This window comes from Carettochelys insculpta, chromosome 5 (assembly GCF_033958435.1).
Source record: "Carettochelys insculpta isolate YL-2023 chromosome 5, ASM3395843v1, whole genome shotgun sequence".
NCBI classification, from domain to species: domain Eukaryota; kingdom Metazoa; phylum Chordata; order Testudines; family Carettochelyidae; genus Carettochelys; species Carettochelys insculpta.
In genome coordinates, this window is record NC_134141.1 from 125,326,550 (window position 1) to 125,351,234 (window position 24,685).

The 24,685-nt window shown below is 41.9% G+C and overlaps 2 protein-coding genes across 4 annotated transcripts in view; one reads left to right on the plus strand and one right to left on the minus strand.

The window, feature by feature from the left end:
- Positions 1-4,359, plus strand: part of UBAP1 (ubiquitin associated protein 1) — a 71,007-nt gene extending 66,648 nt beyond the window's left edge. For all 3 annotated transcript variants that reach the window (XM_074995851.1, XM_074995849.1, XM_074995850.1), the window contains 2 exons: positions 189-290; positions 3,149-4,359. In XM_074995851.1, coding sequence (XP_074851952.1) covers positions 189-290; positions 3,149-3,289 — 243 coding nt within the window. In that variant the 3' untranslated portion in view covers positions 3,290-4,359. The remainder of the gene's footprint in view (positions 1-188; positions 291-3,148) is intronic.
- A 1,755-nt stretch (positions 4,360-6,114) lies between these two features.
- The window catches only part of KIF24 (kinesin family member 24), a 36,161-nt gene continuing 17,590 nt past the window's right edge, over positions 6,115-24,685 (minus strand). Inside the window, exons 8-13 of the mRNA XM_074994425.1 lie at positions 23,838-23,943; positions 20,813-20,884; positions 19,867-19,976; positions 16,569-19,037; positions 15,445-15,538; positions 6,115-10,049 (exon numbers count right to left, since the gene is read on the minus strand). Of these exons, the coding sequence (XP_074850526.1) occupies positions 9,909-10,049; positions 15,445-15,538; positions 16,569-19,037; positions 19,867-19,976; positions 20,813-20,884; positions 23,838-23,943 (2,992 nt within the window). The 3' untranslated portion in view covers positions 6,115-9,908. The remainder of the gene's footprint in view (positions 10,050-15,444; positions 15,539-16,568; positions 19,038-19,866; positions 19,977-20,812; positions 20,885-23,837; positions 23,944-24,685) is intronic.

The window sequence follows — 24,685 nt, forward strand, 5'->3', positions numbered from 1 at the left end:
GGAGGGAATAAAAGGCAAAAAGAGTTTAGTTCAGCTTCTCTGAACAAGTTCTCATGCTGAGAACCTGTTAGTCCCCACAGGAAGGACTTTCTCTAAGCAGTTAGTGAAGTCCTAGCAATGGCCTGTGATGCACAAGTGGGTGGCCTAGAAGTGTGTTCAGTTTTCCTAGCTTACTTTTTTCCCCACAGGTTCTTGATTATCTCTTTGCACATGGCCAGCTTTGTGAGAAGGGCTTCGATCCTCTCCTTGTTGAAGCGGCCCTGGAAATGTACCAGTGTTCAGAGGAGAAGGTGAGGCTGTCCTGCTTATGTGCCAAGCAAATAACAAAAGTAGGTACTTTGCCATGTTACAGTGGCAGGTTATTTTGCTGACTTTCACAGCATGTCTCACCAGGAAAGTTGAGTGAATACCTGTTCCACCACTGAGAAACCTCTTTTGGGGGCCATTCTGCTGCCATTACAGAACTGTCCCTCCACTTCTGAAGATCAGTCATTTCATTGCTTTTGCTACTGCGCAATTTTTGTGAAAACAGGAGATCTACCTTGAGATCTCATCTACTCCAACTGCCTTGCTTGAAGTCCTTGTGCTCATTTGTGGCACTAACTGCTGGCTGCAGCCAATGTTCCAAACAACTGATTTTAGCAGCAGTAAATGATTGTAAGCTCCAAATTTGTTTTCATATCCTGAGACTTGGTTCCCGTGACACCAGGAAGCTGACAGTAAGCAAGGCTGGTGTGGAATCTTTCAGATGCTAAGGAACATTGCATTCCCTCTCCAAACGCTGCACTGAGGTGCTGGGGCTCGTGCCTCAAGCACTTCATTGATGCTTGTGCCCTGTAGCCCTGTTATTGTATCATTCCCTCTTCAAAATGAGCTGTCTCCTGCCTCATGGCTTGGACAAGAAGGCTAGACATTCATCTTTGCTCCACCACGTTCCATATAGTTGACTGCTCCTACAGTGCCTGTGCTCCACATTTAGCTTGTGCTTCTGGTACATGTGGGCTCCCCTGCTTTCTCGTGGGCTTGGGACTTGGCAGCACAAGGATCAGGCTAGCAAGAGGGGCAGCTCCTGGCACGGGAGAGTTGGAATATTGTGGACTTGGCTGCAGGAAGGAATCTGCACTCAGTCCCTCCTACTGACCTGGCCACAGAATCATCCTCGCCTATGCCCAGGAAATAGCCTGTCCTTAGATCACATCCACTTTGGGAAAGGCTTAAAAAAGTCTTGGGGGATAGGGAACAGATGGAAATTGATGGATGTGGGTTGGAAGTGAAGCAACTTCCTGTGAATTTGCAGTTCAGATATCTCCAACTCCTATTGGCATTTAGTGTCTCTGCTGTGGCTTAGGGATTGTGGTTATGGTGGTGCTTTTTGGACACCTGTCTGCTGGAAACTGCCCACTCGTGCCCCATAAGCTCTCAAGTGCATGTGCTACTCAAGGCTGTTATATGACTCCCAGGCTCAGCTCCATGAGCCTTTTGCCTCTAACAAGCATACTCATGACTTCAAATTGATACTTCTTGTGGATGCAGCACAAACTGAAAAGAGAGGCATTGACCTACGGGCCACTGAGGGGTTCAGATGGGTTCTGTCCAGCTATGGGTATAGTCCAGAAGACCAACAGGCTGTTGAATGGCCTCAGTGAAGTGCTGGTTGGGGCCTAATCACTTTCTGTAGGGATTATGTAGGCCCAGCAATGGTAATGGTGAAGCCAAACTTGATATACTGTTCATCATACTTCCTTTTCTTTGTCGCAGACATTTCTACAAAAAAATGAAAAAAATTTCTTTGGGCCTTCAATATATTAGAAAAATTTCAGCCTGTCAACTCACAAAAATTGAATAAAATATTGTTAAAATTGCTTTAAAATCTGAAATTAACAAGATATAGAAAAATATTAACAGTAATTTCTTGGCACCATAAAGTTAGGTGCTGAATTTAATGACTATCCATGTTTGTTTAAAACAGTTACGAATGACTAAAAAGCATTATACACGTGAAGTCAAACATGGCAAACTATTATTGGCCTATAATCACTATGTAAAATTTAAAAAGAAGGAAATAACAAATAATGCAGACATTATCAGCAAACTGAGCAAAACACATGGCTTGAAGAGGATGTGAATGATTTTCCAAGAAAGCAAATGAAAGGCAGAGACCATTGGTGTTCATAGAAATATCTGATACAAAGAAATAAGCTTTATATGCTTTGGCCATCCCTTTGTTGAGAATAATTCTCTTTAAAAGACATAGAGGGATGCTGCATGGTGCTCTTTATTTGGCAGTGAATAATGCCGAGAAATATTAAAATCTGAGTGCTCTAATTTTTGTGAATATTTGGAATGGATTAATAATTCTGATGGGTGCTTACAAAAGAGATGATTAAATGCATCTTAAAAAGAGTTTCCGCTGAATCTGGCATTAAAAGTTTATATTTTTTTCTTATGGCCTCATGCCTGTTTCTCTGAGGTGAAGGGTGCCCCCAGTATTGGGAACCAATGGTGCAGTGAGAAATGGGATTGGGAAGTCTGCATCATGTAGCACTCTGCCCCATGCAGCACTGCAAACCCTTCACAAAGCACTCTCTGGGCAGTTGTGTCGTGCGATAGCTGAGTTGCTGATGTGGGTGCACTCGACAGTGTGGATGCACAATAGTGGTTTCCCTGCAGTGCTCTGTGAGCAGCCCTGTAACTTCCGCTGCCATACATCTGCCAGTGTAGATATAGCGTGAGTGTAAGTCAGAGACGATAGATGGTTAGACAGATTGGAAGGGAATACAAGGAGACAGTGAAGCACTGTAGGTCAACATAATGAGCAGTTGTTTCTGCCACCAGCAACCTAACCATGGTAAAGCTTTTTGTAGGGACTGCAAAGGGGGTTTTAAAAGTGGATAACAAGGGCAGCTGAATGGCCAGCATACTGTTAAGTGTGCATCCTTGAACTGTGGAAGTTAAACTGGTTTACTGTGGGCAGCTGGAAGATTTTTGCCCAATAATTGAGCAGTCCCATTCTAGCCAGTGGCAGAAGTCCAGCTCTGCATTGCATTCTGAGCTCCCTGTCAGTTTCCCCTGAATCCAAGCTGAGCCTTTCCTTGAATCTCTCCCTTCTCAGTCACTTAATGCATCTTTCTCTCTCTGTCTCTTGTAGACAACAGAACTTCTCCAGCTAATGAGTAAATTTAAAGAAATGGGCTTTGAACTGAATGACATAAAGGAAGTCTTATTATTACATAACAATGACCAGGACAATGCTTTGGAAGATCTAATGGCCCGTGCAGGAGCCAGCTGAAAACAGAAGGGTTCTTGGAGCATAATGGAGAGTGTCTCCAGGGGAGGGTAGCCTGCTCATGTAACCAGACCCCTGTCATCTTCACAGCTGGAGAGTGTGATGTGCTCTCACTTTGGGAAGAAGCCCTGCGTTTTCTGTATATTGGAGAATGCAACTGATCAAGCCCATCTGCGTGTGTCCCTCCAGAGCGCTCTTCCCATTGATGAGAGCTAACTTCTTTTCTTAAATTAAACATTTAAAGTGCCCTTTCCTAAGTTTCCTTTTCTGGTTTGGCCACGGAGAGTTTAAACTGCCCAACCTTTACTGGAATTGTACATACACAAAGCTGGAAGTTTTGTTTTTTTTTCTCACTATTGCACTGGACTTGGACAGAGGAGTACAAAGCTGGTTTGAAAACAAGAATGCTCTGGTTCTTTGAAGCTGCTTTCAAGGTGTCAGCTTCTACCAAAACACTGTATCACAGTTCAGATTAGCTGAAGTTGACCTTTAGTGCAATGGATTTTTATTGGGTTGAAAAGTATTCTGTAACTTAGTGGAACACTGGTTTCTAACCTGTCACTATGCATTGAGAGAAGCTGTTATAGCCCTTCTGCCAGGCATTGGTGTCCAGTTTTTGAGTGGCGTATGAACACAGTTTTATCACAACAGGTAAGCTCTGAACTCTACCTGGACACTCACACAGTGATCTTCAATCTAAGGAGTGAAAGCTGGGCCTTTGCAATCTGTCTCCCCCAGGTGAATAGGTTATTTAAACAAACTCCCTCCTAGGAAGTCAGTTGATCGTCTGTTCTAAATTATATTCAGTGTGAAGCAGGGGGTTTATTTTTCAAGCACTTTCTTTAAATACAAACAATATACTCACTGAATTAATTTAGTTTTTTCACACTGCTTTAGTTACCTATTCAATAACATCTAGTAATAGAAATCAGTTTTTTGGTTTGGTTTTGAGAGTACAAAGTGTATTATGTTGTACATTGTTAAAGATCTAAATACATAAAATATAAACAGTCTTGATGAATCTTTAATTTGCTAAATATTTTGATTCTGCAGAAAACTAATAAAACCCTAAAATGGAATTCAGTGTCACGTTTCACTCATCTTTTGTGCTCTGGCTTCAGTAGAGGTGGTGAACTGTTTTTCAAATGGGAGGAGGGATATAATCAAACTCAGTCCCTTCTTAGCAGATCTTCCAAACCCAGTAATTTCTGCCATGCCCAAATGCCTTGTGCTTGTATTGTCTAGTTGACAGAGCTCAACACAACTCTCAAACCGTCAGAATGGTTTTAAAAATGTCACTGCTAGCACAGACAAGCAGGTGGCTGTGGGTTTGCTCCTTATGTCTGACAGTTGAATTTTTTCCTATGAAAAATCTCTATATAGCAACATACCCCCATTTTAGGGCATGAAATGTGCTCCCACAGAGGCATGGCCTACTTGAACCAAACCTTCTTTTATACAAACTAATCTGCTTGTGGTTCTGTGCTGGCATGTGGGGGGAAAATAGTCTTGCTGCAGAGTAAATATGGTAGCAGTTGTCTGAGTATCCAAGCTCAAACTAATATATGCCATGACTCTGATTTACCCTGGAGCAGTTAGCAGCTTCATGCTAACTTGCACAGCAGTTTCACTATCACTTTCCAGCATGAGAGAAGCAATTGAAACACTTAATCTGTGGGCATTTTATACAGCTATCCTGCTTCAGGTTGTTAAAAACTTTCATGCAAGGACACAACCAGTCCTCCCCAGCCAGCTCATCCTAAATTGTGTAGCAGGGTCTCTGGATTCCGTAATACCTGGTGTAACAGGATGGAAATTCTCTGGCACCTTCATTTTTAAGCTCAAGGAAAGAGTGAACAGGAGCTTAGTGATTTATATATACACATTAATACAGTCAATGCAGTGGGCCAGTACTTGGTTCTCAGCTTAGGTGGTTTGGGATTGGTATAAACATGTGGGGATTTTTCTACTAAAACAATAACATGAACCCATGACTGAAAGCTGAAGCTAGACATGTTCAGATTGGAAATAAGGTGAGAGTGTTCCAGTGGTTAATTGATCTGCCAAAGAGTGGTGAAGGACTCTATCACTGGCCATTTTTTAAATCAAGTTTGGGTGTATTTCTAAAATCTGCTCTAGGAATTATTCGTGGGAAGATCTCCAGTTTCTGTGGTCTACCAGGTCAGACTCTATGATCACACTGGTCTTTCCTGCTCTTAGAGTCCATGGATCTGTCTGCCTTCCAAAAGGTGAAGGTTTAAAATGACAGGGCTATAAAACCCTAATTACACCTTGTCTGCTGGTTTAGAGAGACCCTTATGGTTCCTACCAGTTTTCCTTAGTAGAGATGTTGGCAGTTGCTCTGTGCTGTTGTGTTCCATGATTTAGCTGCAGCATGGTGGCTCACATGCACAGCTGCTCCTGTATCCTTTAGGAAAGAGTCCACAATTGCCTCAGTTCTATAACTTTCATGCTGCCTCAGCATCCTCTACGTGTCTGTAGAACTGAAACAGGTGCCAGGCTGTCAGTGACAGCCTATCATAGGGCTTGTTACACCAGTGTACATTTTTAATCTTTTAAAAGTTCTTCTATTCTTGTTACCCCTCCCTGTCACAGTGATCACTGCAATCATCTGATGGATAATTTGCAGGCTACAGCACCTCCAAGCACAGAGTTGGCCAAGTTACTGCCATGATGCCAGTGGAAGCCTTGGGTTCCTGTAAGGACCTGCTGTCTGTTCTTCTGCCCCAGGGTGTATTATCTTTTACAATTATTGAACTCATCAGCACTATTTAATCTTGATCAACACATACAAGAGCCTCTTGTAGTCAATAAAGTTTTAATTTAAATACAGTATATTTAAGCACAACATACAAATTGACCATGCATGCTAACATCCACTCACTGCACGCAAATTTCAAACTGAATTCATTCTGGTTCTTAATTTGTGATTTTATGTGCCCAGGCTCTTCCTACAAAGGTGTTTTCAAAAGTTTCAGTGTACACCCCATTCATCAATCTGAAATTAAAACAATTGCAATCAGACTTCCCTGTAATAGACAGCAAACACATACTTGTAAAGTCATGCCCACCTAAATTATAGTAACATCTCAGTAACAGAAGTGAAAGATGGGAGGAGAAAATATTCATGCACTTGGCAGCAGGTTGGGTAGTGAATATTACTGCTACCTCTATATTCAGAACTCAATTCTCCAAACAAGTGGGCGCACACTAGACTACTGCTGCATGTCACGTTCATATGCACAAGTGTGTTCAAGCCTCACACCTTAGTGTCTGCAAGTCTCTTTCACAATAATAGGAGAAAAATTGAAAGCAGAAAAAATATTGTGCCATTGCTAGTGAAGGACACATGAAGTACCTGATGACAATTCCTTCTTAAAAAGCTGCCTAGATCTTAAGCTGTGGGGTGCCATTTTAACTTCAAATTTACAGGGCTAGTCCTGCTCCAGTCAGTGAACTCTGTGTGAGGTGGGTCTGCTAGGCTGCAGCGTGCCAGTTCTACCCCCTTTCATGTGGTAGGACTGAGATGAATGAGCGCTGAGAGCATTTCAGTCTTACACAGGTGGTTCCACTCAGGTGCAAAAACCCTGTGTATCCAAATAGGTGATCACTGCCTGAGAGACAGCTGGTTCACTCACATTGTCATTGATACATTCTAGAGAACAGTTGAGTAAGATTAATATGACATCAGCTGCATGAAACAAAACAAAAACCTATTTTTTCCTCAGGCAAACATCTTGTAAACAGGCTTTTCAAATAACCCTGGACCCTTCCAACTACTCTGCCTGTGAAGGTTCAGACTTTTGCTTTGCTGAGTCCTTCTTCCCTATGTGTATTACTCAACTGCACCTTCTGGCATGCCTTTGGGGGGGGCCCCTCTGCTTCTCAATTTTAAAGACATGGGGTCCTGCTAGTGGTTTCTAGCCTTTGCTTTTGAGGTGCACACTTTGCCAGAAGACCCCTTTCCTTTTCCCGTGACCTCTGCACATGCTTCCCTTCCATCCCTTTTGTCTAGCTTCTGCCTAACCTGAATACTAGGCACAGCACTCCAGCAAGCTTTGTCTGCCATAAGTATACTAGGAAAGTGCTATGGATGTTATTGCTAAATGTCAGTGTCTACCTGCTAGCAGTCCTGGAATGTTCAATGATGGATTAGTCAAGCCTGGTCCCACTCTGAGCATTCAGACTAGTCCTGAGCCACAAGAGGTGGAGCAGCAGGGAAGGGCTTTCAAACTATTATGTGTGTTGAAGAAGAATTCCCAAAGAGACTCAGTGTCACAGCTCCAGTAATTAGAACCATCTGCCTCCTAGGGACTAGTGTAATGTCATCCACAGTCCTGCTTGGTTTTCTTCTTGGCTGCTGTCAAACATATCTGCCATAGCACATGCAAGGTGTCACGCGTAAAGGATATAAAGCAGGTACTTTCACTCTCCTTTACCTGAGGCATGAAAGCTGCTTTCTAAGAGACAAAGGCAAGCTGGCTTCCTGGAGCTGGTGGTTTCAAGTGAGACCTGAGGCTGGCTTGTAATCTGAACACAGGATAAAACTGAACTATAACAACTCAGATCTTGGACTAAGTCAGCTCTCTGCTGCCTGAGCTAAGCCAGCTGGATACAAGGTGGTGTCCTAACAGAAAGGGAAGGTGGAGAACTTGGAAAGATCACTTCAGAAACTAAGGTTACTTTGCATGTGTCTTGCCTTGGAATTCTGTTCCTGAACATTTTTTTTTTTTTTGTTATATGTGAAGTTTCTAGGAATATTTGCACTAGGATGTTATCTCTGCAAGGCCTCAACTCACTAGCTAACATCTAGCTCAGTGTTTCCCAATTTTACTTGGCCAAGAAACCCTTTTAAACTCAAAAGAATTTTGCAGAACCCCATCCCAGGCTCTACTCTCCAGGCTTTACCCACCTCAGCACTCACCCCCCGGCTTAACCCTTATCAGACCTCAAACCAGCACATAGGACTAACCCATTCATGGCGCTGGCAGGGGAGCCTACACCAGGTGGCCACATGTGCCCAGTGGAAGGAAGGCTGGTGTGGATGAGTTGAGCCATGCCCACTAGAGGGGCTTGGCTGCTCAGGTAGTGGGGTGCGTGAGGGGCTCTCTGTAACACCCTGCCACCACTGAAATAATGGAACTACATTGTTGGTTTAATGGCTGGATCCCTCCTGATGGCCATTAAACCAACTAAATTTAGTTCTACTGTTTCAATGGCAGCAGGGCAGGGAGCTGCAGACCAGTTTTCCCGCAGAACCCTTCTCTTCATTTAGCAGAAGCCCAGAGTTCTGTGGAGTACCATTTGGGAAACACTGTTCTAGCTTAAAGGTTACTGTACTAATACCTGCCACAAGTCCAGGTTCCTCAGTGCAATTAGAGTTGCAGCCTGGAAATTCAGATTCTCCAAGGATAGTTATTTCACCTCTGACATTTATGACTAACTGCTCTACTTCGCTCAAATCCCTTTCAGCTACATCAATGTTCCTCAAACTCAGATACCTTTGCGATGGGCAAGTTCTGAGAACAGATTTTAGAATACGATCAATTTCTGAAGTAAAAGATCTAAACTGCACCTTCTTCAAGGTCACTTATGGCTTAAGCTGGTATATTCCAATATGCATCACATGTGGGACAGAGAGACCTGTCCATAGCACCTGTAAGGGATCCAGTTGATCTCTGTGGTTTGGCATCGCACTTCAGGAAATGGTGACATTAACAAATGCCTAAACCCTACCCCTACAAGTTGGTGATATTTTGCAGCTGGCTCTGATGGGGAAAAAGTCAGTTTGACTGTTTGCTCTGAATGGGAGGACTGTTGCTGCATAAGCTGCAGCAGTGAAGAGACACACAGACATCCCGCCTACTACTAGGCCAAGATCCTCTCAATAACTGGCACCAATGTCAAATAAACATAGGCACTAGCACATTGTCAATTTTCAGTGCAGGTTCTCTTGCATAAGTCATGTATTGTCTGTCACTTGAAACCTCCTTAAAACTGATCTGCACCCTTAGTAGCAGGCACAGAACTGTAGCTACCTCCTTGATTCTTCTGAAAATATAAACAAGGCTATCTCTAATTAGATTTTTATTACACATCTACCTGGTTATTTTACTTCAATAAACAGCTGCTCCTCTCCATTCCCTCACTCTCTCCTTAAAACAGGTCTCACGTTTTTTGGAATTCGTCTTTTTGCAGATTTTCCAGGTTTCAATACATCTTCCTGGCTATTCCATTTTCTCAGCAGCCCACAAGTGCCTCTAAGGACAGGAGTTCGAATGAACAGCACAGAGAGGGACCCCCTGCTGCTGCAGTGTGCAGTTTAAGGCTACAAAAGTATTGCTTCAAAGCACCTTGTTTCCTATTAGAAGGCTGACACCTAAGAATGCAGAGGCTCTGGCTTTCAAACAGACCTATACAGACTGTTCATTTACTTAAATTTCTCTTAGCCATTCTCTAAAATTTTATGCTAATCATAAAACAATCAAACCCGACACTAACCCCTTTCTTGCTGCAGGGGTATCTAACCGCTGAGAGTGGCGAAATAGTAAGCATTGTTTCTGTAACTAGTCACTATTCTGGATGCATTCATCCCAGTGGACTAAAATGTTGCACTTCTTTGCAGTGAAGCGTCGGTCCCAGGACAGGCAAAATAGAGTTGAAGTTGGGCTCGCAAGCTTTGGATACACTTTGATTTCTGCACCAGGATTTCATCCAGTTTGGTCGCGTAGTCTTCAAAATTCTGGAGTGGGAAACAAAATCAAGAAACTGAACGACTGGGGAGATGATGGGGTTGAGGGGGAAATCTCCAGCACGCACAGCGTGAGTTGCGAGGGAAAGCTACTCTTCTGCAGCAGAAAATTAAAGCATGTTTTGCATCCTTCTCTCACTGTCATCAATGCGTTCTCTCTTGTTAAAGGCCTCGCCTTGAAAAGCAGCATGGTTCTTTTTGTGAGAGATTCAAGGCTCCAGTTACTGGGGCTAACTGGCTTATTTACAGTCTGCCAGCCTACTGCTGCCCTGGTACTTTTGTCTTTCAGTGAAATTATAGTTGGCAAAGGAGGCTGGACTGCAGATCGGGATGGGAACAATCCTAACTCTGGTATTTACTGGGTAGCAAATGCAGCAGTAGGAAACGCACAGTTAAAATGGGCTCTGCTCTTGCCATTCTCAAGTTCAACTGTCCCAGCTTCTTCTCTACAAACTACATGAAAGATGCAATGCAAGGCCATTCCCATCCAAGTGCCCCAGGTGGGAATCAGCACAGTGACAGCCTTCAAAGCTCATTCAATCTTTGGCCCCCTCGGTTGGGATTGGCCATGTGGTTTGGGGGTGGGTGAGGGCAGGGGAGGCGGTGGGGGCAGGCTGCTGAAATAGATACCTCCTATATGAACAACAGAACAGAATCTATTAGATCATGTGTTTGGAAAATGTGGTTTTAGTATGGAAGCTCTGAGTCACTGCCAGCTGAGGTCTGGTGGTTTTGTGGGTAAGGTATTTGACTGGGACTTAGAAGATTTATAATTGTTGAGACCACACTCATTGGTCTCCCAGGAAGACTATAAAACTAGAGAATAGGCCCATGCCATCTTAAAGCATGTGATCAAAACTGACGTATACTAGAAGGGCACTGATCAGAGCGAGGACTGAGCAGCAAGAAAAGCTTGTACTCTCCCTCCAAATTGGGCAGACAAAGGCTTTGTAATCATAGAAGGTGCAGGGGCTGGCAAACCTATCACATGGCTGTAGCCAAAGGGGGCTGTGACAAGTAAGAGGATATCACCATTGAGAAACAGTTCCAGTGGGAAGCCAACCTCCACCCTGAGTCCAGCTGCTCAGAAAAGAATGGTGCTGAAATTCCTATGGGGCATGCTATCCTTAGCCTCAGCTGTGGTGTCATGTGTTTAGGATCAGCCTCTGGCTAGTAAGTGTCTGAGAAATTTGATGCTCCCCTTCTCGTTCTGGAGCAAAGAATTCTATTCTTTTCACTGCTCCAAACAGAGTCTGCCTCTGTTACTGGTCTCTGCTACTCTTCTCCACAGCAGCCTCCATTTTTGGAGTTCCTTCCCTGGTGAATAGTTCCAGTGTTGGGAAAGCTGAGCAGCAGCAAAGGCAAAGTAATGGCAAAGTGAAACTGACATGATCAGCTCCGGTCTCACTGCTGCTGACAGGATGAAGTGTTTGAAAAGCTACCCATGGCCATAAATTCTTTGACATCGGGGAAATTTCTCAGACTCCATTGTGTCCCTAGCTTCCATTTTGAATGTGCAAAAGACATTCCACCATTGGAAGCTGTAGGTCACATGATATTTGAGTATGTGCACCAAAAAAAGCAGGAGTAAGGTCATCAGATCAGAACTCTGAAGTACACAACTGGCAGTGAGCATGCATGAAACGTTTGGAATGTTGGTCCTGGGTACCTATGAGCATGTGCTGTAACAAAGTAGGCTAAGAGTCACAACCACTGAATATAGGCTAAAGCTCCCAAAAAATGGTAAATGACTGGCAGACAGTGGTCAGTGAAGAATGTAAGCAGGTAGAATGATGTCATATGAGCTGACTAACAGCCAATAGGATGCTTGGAATGCTAATGGCAGCATGCATAAAAGATCTGAGAGCCGACAGGACAATATAAAGGACAGGCCGTTAACACAGATGAGAGAGGAGACGAGTCAGGTATCAGGAGTGGAAAGAGAAGGAGATTAGGGAAGTACAGCTGATCTAACTTGATCGCAAGGAGTCGTGATGAAAGAGCTTATGGTGGCAGCAGCAAGCAGCAAATGCAACAGAAGCCGGCAAAATAAGCCTGAGAGTTTTAATGACAGTCTGGTATTAGTGTGTTTGAATTAAGATGTGTGATAATTGTAATGAAACGAAGTCTAAAGTAAGTTTAAGAATTGCTGGCAGCAGTCTGTTACAGAACACAGTCACTTAAACAACATGAAGTTTTGTGGCACCTTATAGACTAACAGATTTTTTGGAGCATAAGCTTTCATAGTTAAAGATCCACTTTGTCAGATGCACAAAATGTTGTTTCTTATGTGACTGTGCTCTGTAACAGACAGCTGCCAGCAATTCTTAAATCTACTTTAATTTCACATATGTAAATTACAATTAGCCTAGAAGGTGCCACAGGACTTCACAGACTAACATAGCTACCCTTCTGATATTAGTCACCTATGAATCATTTGACCTTTGTGGTATTGCACTTTGTTGCTCTTCAATTTATTATAAGGGGATAAGTGTTTCCAGATTATTATTGTATTAGTGATTTTTAGTTGGTGTTTTATTTTGGAAATAAACGTTGCCTGTGTCAATCATTTTATTGGCAGGCTGGAGCCATGCCCCCCTCATACTTCTTTAGCTAGTCTCAAGACTCTATGCCCAAGAGAAGAGAGATTAAGGTACTAATAGGTGAACTTTTCTAGGAGCCTCCAAAAACCTATCTTGGAGTAACACCAATGCCATGGAAAGACACTTACTTGCCCACAGGAAGCAGGTGAATGTATTTTCCAGTCCCTTACAGGAAACGACAAATTCAGAAATTAAAACTGAAAAGCTGTCTCAAGTTGGTGGAATCCGGTTAAACCAAGGGAGTAGTAGGAAGTCACTTGTCAAACCCCTAAGTGAACATCCCCAATACATTATTCAGTAGAGCAGTATTGCGGTTAGCAATATATAAGTTGTCACAGGTACAGTGCTGTCTGTTGGAAAACTCCATAGATTTGCTATGTGGTGGCTCCCGTTATGAATTCTCTGAGGCAAAAATCCCTGCAGCCCCACTTGCAGTTTGAAGCTTCATTTGGAATTAAAATGTCTTTGAAAATACAGGATGCAGAAGTGGAGCTTAGTTGCAGTGACATAGACAGAGATTTGAAAAGGCGCCAAGACTTGGATCTGGGAAATGTAAAGTAAAATGGTCCTGGATTTAGAGGACAGAGTGGCTTTGTTCCAGAACAAGATGAGAGTTGTGCACTTTAACAAGCAACAGAAGAGAATAACCTGAGAGAACCAGCTGGTAATGATATATGTGAGACTGTGCAGATGCCTCCATAAGGTAATGGGACTAAAATCCAAGGTGAAGATTGTGACAGTTTCCCAATTTCCTGAACAAAACTAATTAAATTAAGTTAAACCTTATTGAATTAAGTCTAAGTATTTCAGGAGTTTCTTGTATTACAAATGCAAATAAGTATGAATTAGTGTGGGTTTGAATTTGAATTTGAATTTAGGTGGAACACAGGATTAATGCAATATGTGGGTAGTATTGTGAGCACCAAAAGAACTGAACAATGTAGCAGACAGTTGATATTTTGGGACAATATGTGTGAAGTGAAATTTTTAGGACTAGTTGAGGGGATTGCAGACTCCCACCTGAAGACAATCTCTGAAGTTTTGCAGGGACAGTTGGGTATTTGCCTGCTGCTCACCTGTTGCATGAGGGAAATTCAAACACAAACTATCCAAATGAGTAAATGACTCAATAATAAGTGTGCCTTTTGGAGCAAAAGCTGTTACAAACTTGTGACCACTGAGAAAACCCCCTAGTTGGAGCCTTCAGGACTGACCACCAGCTTGAGTCTGGGTTACAGATGGGGTGGTCTCCAGTAACCCTATTAACAAACATTCAGGTTCTTTATGTTTATGTTTAATGTTTTAATATCTTTTCTCTGTAATGCTTTTACCTGAAGGGATAAATGCGTTTTTGTAGAAAGCACTAAATGGTAACTTACCTGTGGCCAACTACATTGTTTATTCTCTCTGGAGGTAAGTGAAACAAGCCTGCTTAGGCAATCTGTCTTTTGCTGTAGCTATCGTAACAGTCTGGGAACTGCGTAGCCTGGAAGTATCCTGATCAGAACAAAGAGAGACCTGTGCCTCTGCCCAAGAGAGGGGATGGCTGAGGAGCCTGGAGTGGGTACCCTACCCAGACCCTAAATGGGAAATATAGGGGCAGTTGCCCTGTACTGTGACAAGGATATCCTAAGCCAACGGTTCTCAATCTTTCCAGACAAAACCAGACATATAGTCTCAGACAGGTAGCCATGTTAGTCTACCTTTACAAAACAAAACAGCACTCATGTAGCACTTTAAAGATTAACAAAACAATTTATTAGGTGATAAGCTTTCGTGGGGCAGACCCACTTCCTCAGATCTGGAATTAGTGGGTCTGCCCCATGAAGGTTCATCACCTAATAAATTATTTCGTTAGCCTTTAAAGTGCTACATGACTGCTTTTTCTTTTTTCTTTTTAATAAAAATATATAATGTGTCACAGCACACTGATCAGAAGATTGCTTACTTCCTCATTTTGACTATAATTAGTCAAATGGAATAGAAATATTGTACTTATATTTCAATATATAGTATACACAGCAACATAAACAAGTAACTGAATAAAATTCTAAATTTGTACTGACTTCACTAATGCCTGTTTTATAGCCTGTTGTAAAACTAGGCAAATATCTATATAAACTGATGTACTCCCTGGAACGTGTCTTCATAACCACAAAAGTATGCGTATGCCTGGTTGAGAACCACTGTCCTGAGGAATCTGTAGCACAACTGAGGGTAACAAGCCAGAGCTGCAGAGAAGTACCAGGGCACAGGGGACAGAACGGGGTGAGTGAGGCTTTGCTGACTAGGAATCAGCAGATCTGTGGTGGGATAGCTGAGAGATTGATGTATGAAGTCATTTTACGATTGGCACCGCACAGGTGAAGCATGATGTCTCCCTGTACACACACACACAATCTGTGCTACTGATTGTCATTTGACCCACATTGCAGTGACAAAAAAGTCACGTGGGAAGTAGAAGCATTTTGAATGCTGTTATACCCCTGGAGACTGGTGTGAGATAAGAAAAAAAGATGTTTTAAAATTAAACTGTTGATAGCATGTCATTCTCAATCTCTAGCCAAACAACTGGCAAAGTAGTGATCAGTCAAGGCACAACAAGCCTTGAAACTGAGCAGTCTCCTAGAAATCTGACTCAGGGATCAGATAAAGTTAGGCTCTAAAAGGGAGAGCAAGTGAGAACAGAGATTGATGGTAGGATCTCACTAAATCAGATTAATGCTCTTTAGGATTCTTACAGAAGTTCAATGGGCACTGAAGTCATAATCTGAAACACTTACTGCTGCAGACATCTGATTTATCAAGGTCTCTTCCTTAAAACATAGGGATGCCATTTCATCCAGCTGCTCTCGATGGGCTTGAATCACAACCTCCCTAATTAACATAACAAAAACAACAATGGTTACATCGCCCTTCCTTCCACCTATAACAATCATTGATGAGCTCCGATAAACTTCTAAAGAGAAGGCTCAGTTGGGAAAACCCTGCCACTGAACATGTTCCAGGCTAGTTCTTCATGTCGTGTACACTGATGTCACTCCAGTGGCCTATGGCAATTCACATCAGCTGAAAAGTTAAATGGCTTCAGCTACAAGCACTTTACAGCTGGTCTTTGCTGTGGTGATGGGGTGCAGGAAAAAAACAAACAAACAATCTTTTGAATAAATAGACACCACGTCATTCAGAGCTTTAATTGCAATCAACACCTTGAACTGAGTCTAGGAGAAAAACAAGAAGCCAGTGCAAAGATTTAAGCACAGAAGCTATGTATTTATACTGGCCCACACCACACAGAGGGTTTAGCAGCTCATGGCTCGCTAGTTTAAGCCCTCAAAGGCAGTGGATTGAAGTAGTCTAGGATAGACAGGACAAAGCCATAGATGAGTAAGAGGGGAGTGATCCACATCTTATTGGCTAGTCATAGATAGCCCGGTGGCCCATATTGCCTCTTACCAGCTGGAATACAGGAGCAAAAATGCATCTCAATAGGACATTGAGACTGTGAACCATGTTAGTGAAAGTCAGGCACATGACCACCAAGGCAGAGTGCAGACACCTACATTCATTACTCCACATGCTTCTCTCTGCCAGTAAGCACCGGTTCTGTCTCATACAGGTAGAGTCACACCCACTTCCTCTGCATCCATGCCTGTTAGATAATGGGAGGGCAATCTCCAGCATCATTTTCACATCTGATTTCACTATCTGGTCAGCTTGACTTACTGTTTCCTGTTTGTGTGGCATGCAGTAGTTGTCTAACAACTCCTCTGTATATCACACTCCAAAAAACTGGGTTTGTGTAGTACATAAAACACCATATAAAACATTTAAGCAAACGTACAATGTGCTTGTTCAATTTCTATATTCCACACAACATAAGAAAGTATCGTAGAAACAAACTTACTGTGCCTTTCTCAGGGCTTCTCTGTGATGGTTCAATGTTTTTGACATATCGATCTGAGTGCTAACAATGGATGAATTTTGGCAAGAGTTTTGATTTGCTAATGATCTGATCTCTTTGGTAATGGATCTTGAATCTTGTTCTACATCATCAGAACTGTCTTGTGTAAAAATACTTTTCATCAGTTGATTCTTAAGCAGTCCCAGTTCCTCACCACTAAATGACAACTTGAATGTATCTGCAGAATGGTTAAGGTCCTTGCTTTCAAATTCTAATCTGGGCTGCAGTGGGCTCTTTTTATTAGAGGGGGAAGAGGTCCTACATTCCACGCTTCCTGTATTCCGAATGGATGGTGCGCATGAAAAATAGCCTTTTTCAGGCAAATCAGCATGTACAGTCTGAGACATGGGTACAACACTGGGTCCTTTACTCATGCCACATTTTTCTGGGCCGCTCAACATACTACCACTGGTATTTTCAATATCAGCATCATACTGCCCACTGTTATCCACGTATTCTCTGCATTTTATGTTACAAAGAAACAATTCATCATCTTTCTCTCCACAAGGGTTTCTGACTCTGACAGATGCTTCTCTTAAGTTTTCATCTCCAACAAATAAACCATTAATAGAACTTTGTGCATTCCATGCAGATGAACTTCCAAGGCTACAAGAAGGCTTTGCATTGCAACAGGACTGTGAGAACCACTTGTTCTCATTTTGTGGGGTGTGCTGCACAGTGGACTTCCTTTCACAATGGTAGATTTGTTCATCTACCTCAGGAATACTGCCTGTCGGTGAGGTTTTATTTCTAAGCAACTGCCTGACCTCTCCCTCTAACATTATGCTCGGACTACAGATTTTCCTTTCCAACAGCTGTTTCACTTGGAGACCCTTCTCCTGGTCATAAAGTATGGTCTCTGAATTAGCAGCCTCCTCATTGTCAAGGAGAGACATTGTCAAAGGTGCCATTAGCTCAGAAATGAGTTCTGATGAAGTATTAGAAGCTCCACAGGAGCTAACTCCATTTTTTAGTGTCTTCCCTTCTATGTTTCCTGCAACTGACGTTTGTCCATCTTCAATGGATTCTTCCCTTTGTGCAAGTGGAAGGCTGACCTTGTTGCATTTTATAGTTCCTGAATCCAATGTGTGGGGACTATATGAATTTTGTATCCCCTTTTCTGGGAATGGTGAGCTTTCACCAGGATAAACAAGATGTTTGTATTCAGATTTGTATTGTTTATGATCAGCTGGTAAATCTGTGCTGGTTTCCCAGTTACAGACACGATCTTCCCATAAGCAATAAGGTTTTTCTGCAGTATTATTGTTCACAGAAGACTGAACAGTGAAGTCCTCCTCTGTGCTCAGGTAAGACTGAGTCTCATTGCTTCCTCCATCTATAATGGGCTCCCCTGGTTCTGGAAATGCAGAGTCCTTCTCACAGTCCCTGCTGTCATTAAGTGCCTGCTCTTGTGTATGTGTTGCATGTTCAAAAAATAAACCCTGTCTCTCTCGGCCCTTCTCCTCACTTCCTTGTTCTCGCTGATGAAGGAAAAATGAAAGTTGGCTGTTCTCACTGGTGTTTCTTGTAACTTTCCTTTGGTTGGATATAGGTGAGAAAGAGTCTTCACTAAAATCACTGTCGTCCAAATCTTCCAGCAATACCCCTTCTTTGCATTGTGAGTCTGTGGGAGGCAGGCTCTGCTCTTGCTTAACTCTAATTTCCTGGGGCTTATATTGGGCTAAAAACTTTTCAAGCGGTTGATAGTTCAACTTCTGCTGTAGAATAGGTGGCTGCTGAAACTGCTGGTGGTAAAGCCGCAAATGTTGTTCCCTTTCTTTCTGATGTGGTGGGAGATCTGCCCAGGTTTCAATACACTGCTTAGTAAAAACATTTGCACAGCGCTGACTGCTATCTGCTGGGGGATTTCCATCACCAAAGGAAAAGCCATCTTCGGAAATGAGCTGCTTTTGGACAGGTTGCACGGTCTGTACTTTCAGGCATCTGACTGGTTGTTTATCTTGAATATAATTATCTCCTGGGCCACTTTCTTTTGTTTCAGGGTCTGCAGCAGTTGTGACGACAAAATCTTTTGCTATATGATGCTTCTCAGCTGGCATTGGCAGCTCAGTCTTTTTCTTCATGGGATGCCCTAGTTTTAGCATTCCTTTAACTGGACTGGTGTGATTGAGCCACAGTGAGCTTGCATTTCCTTTGTGAGCATGACCCTTGGTTCCTTTTGGTGTAGAGGAAAAAGGAACATTGGTTGGATGGAACACTGAAGGGGATGCCTTTATTCTCAAAGAACTTGAAGTATGATGGAGTCCTAGTTTTACTTTCTTTGGAGAACTCTTATCTCCTGCCAGCATCGAAGGAGAGTTCTGGATACGTTTTGGAGATGCATTTCCAGCTATCCGCCGTCTGTTGGTGACAGGTGTACAACATTTAATCCCTTTCTTCAGTTCTTTAACCCTGCAAATAAGGACTGTGCATTAGAAAATTAAATGGTTTCAAATGATTTACAACCTCATGAAAGCAAACTAATATATTGGTATATTATGGGTTGAGTTCAGTGTCACAATGTGCATTTTCATTGTTGGCTAACCCTGGGAGGAATCACATCATCTGCTACAGAAATTGTTATTTCTATGGAGGCTTGCAGCAGCTGTTTCAAAGAACAATTGGACAGTTTAAATTAAGTGGTGAAGAATACCTCTGACCAATTTAAATTGAAGGAAGTCATACTTATGTCTCCTCTCCTCCAAATCCCTCCTCAAGACCCACCACTATGTTGATGTCTATTCTGAATTAAATGAACTAACAAGGCATTTGGTGATGGTCTCTTTTTGATGATCTCTTATCTTTCTCCTCCACCCTCTTCTGCAGTGCTTGTGTTTCAAGTCCTTGTGCAGCAGAGTTCACAATCCATCTTCCTCTGGGTCTGGACAGCAACTAACTTATTCTGGGAAGTCCCATAATACAAACACCACTCAAGTTTGCCAAGAATGTTGGGTTATTAACCTTGCTGTTCTGAGGAGTACTAGGAGATTTTAATCACTGCAAGCTATTAGGACCTAAATAATGTTTCATCTGAAGGAAGAATTTAAAAGATCCATAGAATTAAATGCCCCAACATAATAATAATAGCAGATGAAGAGTATGCTTGTGCATTGGAAGTTGCATATTTTGCTCTTAGCCCTAAAAACTCACCAGTTTGGATGCAATCCAAACATTTTTCATCCCAAACCTATTATGCCCTACTTCTTTCTGACTCTCAACACGGAAAATTTAAGTCACCTACCTGTCAGCATATCGTAACGTATTCAGGGTGTGTTCCGTAGCTATGTGACTAGGTGACACATTAGCTATCATGCATGTCTTAGAATTTCCAATGAAAGAATCCTTTAGTACCTTGAAGGAGGAGGAGAAATGTTACCTTAAGATTCATAGCAAATCAATGTATTTCTTCTAATCAATCCAGTTTAATAGTTTAGAACCCAGTGCCCCTCACTTCTCTAGCCTCAACAAGCTATGTTGTGATTTTTCATGTAAGACTTAAAATGAAATCAGGTGTTTGAATCTCTCCTTTAAACAAGTCCATTTTCTTATTGGACACCCCTAACATGCCTGAGCGTTTGGCAGAATAAAGTACATGTTACAATTAGAGTAACACAATACTCATGAAAGCTTGCATGACAGTCACCACAGAGGCAGCAATCATTAGACTATTTTTTTAAGCGGTGGTCAACCAGATGAACATCTCAGAATGACATGGTCTACACCATGGGTGTCCAACCTTTTGGCTTGCCTGGGCCGCACTGAGTAAAGAGGAACTGTCTTGGGCCGCATATAAAATATATAATATAGTTAATGTATATAAATCACATAACAATATTAAAAGTTTACGATCTTGTGGGGCCGCATTACTAGCTGTCCAGGGCCGCATGCGGCCCGCGGGCTGGACACGGCTGGTCTACGCAATCACTTCACTCTGGAGTTTAGAAAACCTCCACCACATCATTTCCCAGTGAGTAACTGTCTGTAGATTTTGTCGTCAGTTGTCATTAACTCTATGAATGCTGATGTTTCCTCTATGGTCAGAATGAATGCTTAGGAAGCTACGCAAGTGCTCATTCTCCAAGGGGTTAAAAATATATAGTCACTAATTCATGGCTTATTTCATTTCATACCATCATTTCAACTCTGTTCAGTGCAGCATCAGCCACTGGCTTGGTTTTTGGTTTTACCTGAGTTAATTTGCTTTGCCTGAAAGGAGTATGAGCATGTTCCTGATCCAGAGCCCGAATACATTCCTTTAGCTACAAAGGAGAGAGGAAAAAAAACCTTATCAGTCACACAAAAAAAGGAGAGACTGAACCTGCACCTAAATAAAACCATGAGTGTTCACTATTTTCCCTATCTGGCAATAGCCCTTATCACCCTCATATCCTTAGAACAGACAGCAGCAGACTACGCTTCCTTACACTAAGGCGCTTCCACAAGGCCAGCTTCTGGAGACCCACAGTTAAACATACGCACAATAATACTTAGTCTCAATGTGTGAGGGAATATTTCTCCACCTCATAAGAGAAGAGTCCTTTGGACAGCTTTACATTGGACACACACAAAACAAAAACTAGGGTAATACTTTCAACTCGGAATGTGAGATTTAGCTATAGAATTCCCATTAAAATAAATGGGACTTAAGTAGCTCAAGGCAAGTGTGCCTTTCTGAAAAGCATATCCATCATCTACATTCTTGTTAAGAAAACAACAGCATGTAATCTTGGAGAAACACCTGCCTCTTGATTCATTAGTTGCCTATAGAAAGGCTGACATTTTCAAATGCCCATGTGTTTTTATCATGCACCAGCACAAGCAGAAAAGTGTCCCAATCCCTACTGGACTGATGCTTTCTACAATGGAGGAAATGGACTGTGTGCTCATTGAGGCAAGCGATTACTAGTGCAAGGGATGAGAGAAGAAAATATCTTTAGATAGAGTATGGTACTATGGTGGTAACTCTAGCCTGAAATAGATATTGCATTCTTTATGGGACACCAATCACTTCAAATCACACTTTTTTCTGAATGCATTTTAATTAGTGTTAAACATTACATCTAAAACGACTCCAACTGAAAGCAATTATCCATCTATTTTAGAGTTCTATACTGTTGACCATAGCTAGTATCTGAGCCCTTTCCACATGAAACCAATGGCAACATCTCAATTGCTATTGTTATTGGATTGCAAAATTATCCCTCTGAAAATGGGGAGGATGAAAACCAAAGGCTCTAAAATGTCAGAGATATTACGATCACCTATTCTGAGCTACTAACAGGCCAGACAACTTCATCTACTGATTTGTGCACTGAGCCCAAACTTCTCTGAGATAAAACACATCTTTTGACAAGATATCCAACCTTGAAGAGTTCAAGTGATAGAGAATCTGCCACAGCCCTAAGTACCATTGGTCTAGTGGTAAATTAGTCTTAAAGATCTATGGCATTTATCCCTTTTTGGTGTAAAATCTCTTCTTGGGGCAAGGATTCAATGATAGAACTCCGATCACACCTTCAGTAGGAGATTAGAGAAGAAAAAGTTTCTCTTCAATTTATTCACTAATTGCTTTGTAATGCACAGAGCATTTAATCAGTTTCATTCTGTCTTGTACAGTTAATCTCTAATTTGTGTGTGTTATTCACACAACAAGAAGCGAAAGAAAAATATGACTCTGAAACCATAAAAATTGGTAGAGAGGCTTATGGGTGGGCTTTCATCCTTTTAACAGGAAAGTACTTAAAAGTCATTTTTCCAAACTCACTAACATCAAGTTGATTCTCTCTTTAAACACTGGTTTCAATGAACTTATAAATGTCTTCATAATATTTGCTTTCAGCACAAAAATCTTGCTTTTTCCCCAACCCAAAGGGAAATTTTCTGGAAAGTATAATAAAAATTCATTCCGATTTTTTAGAATTACAGTAGAATCTCAAAGTTACAAAACATTTCAGGGATAGAGGTTGTTTGTAATTCTGAAACGTTCATTAACTCAGTGCTCCGCAATCAGTGTGCCCTGCCCCACCACTTGGTGGGAGAAGCATGTGGCAGCAGTGGTAGTAGCAGTGGCTCTGGTGAGTTGCCAGCATCAAGTTAGAGCAGGGGTGTGGGCAGGCTCTTGGGGGAGGGCACTGAGCTAGAGCTGAGGCTTGGAGCAGCCTGGCTCTGAAGGATGGGGAGGAGATTGAGTGATACATACTGGGTGTGCCATGAAATTGTAAAGAGTGCTGATGTGTGCCACAAGGTGATAAAGGTTGCTGAGCACTGCACTCACTCATTAAAATATTATGGCTGATCTTTCAAAAATTTACATCTGAAGGCTGACTTAATAGAGCTTTGCAAGTTTATTACACACAAGAAAAACTACTAGAAAAGGGGAAAGGAGCATTTAATACAGCACGGTATTCTGTATTTCTTCTCTCTTTTGTCTCTGCTGCTGCCTGATTGTGTATTTCCAGTACCAAATGAGGTATGCGATTGACTGGTCAGTTCATAACTCTGAGTTTTTAGCATATAAGAGCAGAGACAACCAGGGGAATGATTTTCTTCATCCCACTTCTCAGTCATAATTTTATAATCCAATAACAAAATAAATGTGTTGTATACAAACATTGTAATGAGTCTACCACATAAAAATCACACAGCAGCGTGAAATGTAAAATCTTTACCTGCAACATGACTCAAATGGATAGACATAAGATTGTTGTAGGAACCCTGGATCTAAATTGCCTGATCTGTGTGTCCTGTAACAGATTTTTGTGGTATACTAGTGGATAATGGTTCCAACCATTTGTTCTTGGGTATTAGAATGTGCTTATATGCACACAATAAGGGTTGAGATCATCACTATAGTAACAATAAATAGTCTTAATTTTATAGTGCCTTTCAGTAGTGGATCTTAATGTTTCCAAACCCACATTAAGCCTCACAGAAAGAGGGATCATGAATACCATAAAAATATGGCATGGACTTCCTATACAATATCTGACTTTTCAGTGCTATGTTTACCTAGCAGTAACAATATATTTAAAAAGCTGTTTTTCCCCTGATCTAACTCATTGCTAAATGTCGACAATTAAATTGCTCTTTAGTCTTGTGCTTTTTCCCCACTGGGATTCATCCATGTGTTACTTTCTTGTCTGCTGTCAGTCTAAGAACTGAACTAAAGAACAATAATTACTAAAACCTTTCCTATAAATGCGAGTAACCTACAGCTAAAAGGCTTTGGTTTATTTCTGCTCCTTCCATTTTTGTTTGTTTGTCTGAGTCTCTAGCATCAGCTGCCCTCTCGCTGCCAGCCAAGTCAATGAAAGAGATCCTAGAAAAAACAAAAGACACTTTTACTTTGACTTCATTTTTAAAGCTGATAGCAGCAACACATACCATACAGAAGGGTAAAATACTCACTGCAAGTGTCCCAGAGGCACCACGGTAATAAAATACCAGAAGCTACTGGAACAGAATCAAAGCATTCTGGCACGGTAACTGACAGCCATAACAAGAAGTCTAATTGCTTGCAATGAGAGCTCCACATTTAATGGAGCAGCAATTTCAAGTGTACCACATTCACATCTCAAGATGATCACAATGCCAGTAATTTCAGAGAGAACACAGATCATTTAAAAATAATAACTTTTTGGGTCTCCTTCCAGGTAAAACAGATGTTTCATTCCAATGTTGTCTGTCCTAATCAGCTAGAAATGCGGTGCTGTGTATAAAGTGAATTAAAAGGGAAGCAACTGATATCATGAACTGTCAGATGGTTTGAGAGTTAATCTATGTTCCTGCTGATCTTTCTTCCCACAAGAACTCCGTTTGTTTTCCTATTCTTTCCTATCTGTCCTCTTTGGACTCTAGCTATTCTACTGAACTGTCATTTCTCCCTCTTCCTTTCTCTTCTTCCAGAGTGCCCCCATCCTCTCCTACAATCACACACAACCCTCCTCTCTCCTGCCCATGCTTTGTCACTCCTTCAGTAACTAAAACATGGCACACCTATATAACTATGTATCCTTCTATTTGTAATCTTGTTCACTCTTGCTCTTTCCTTCCTCCCCTGT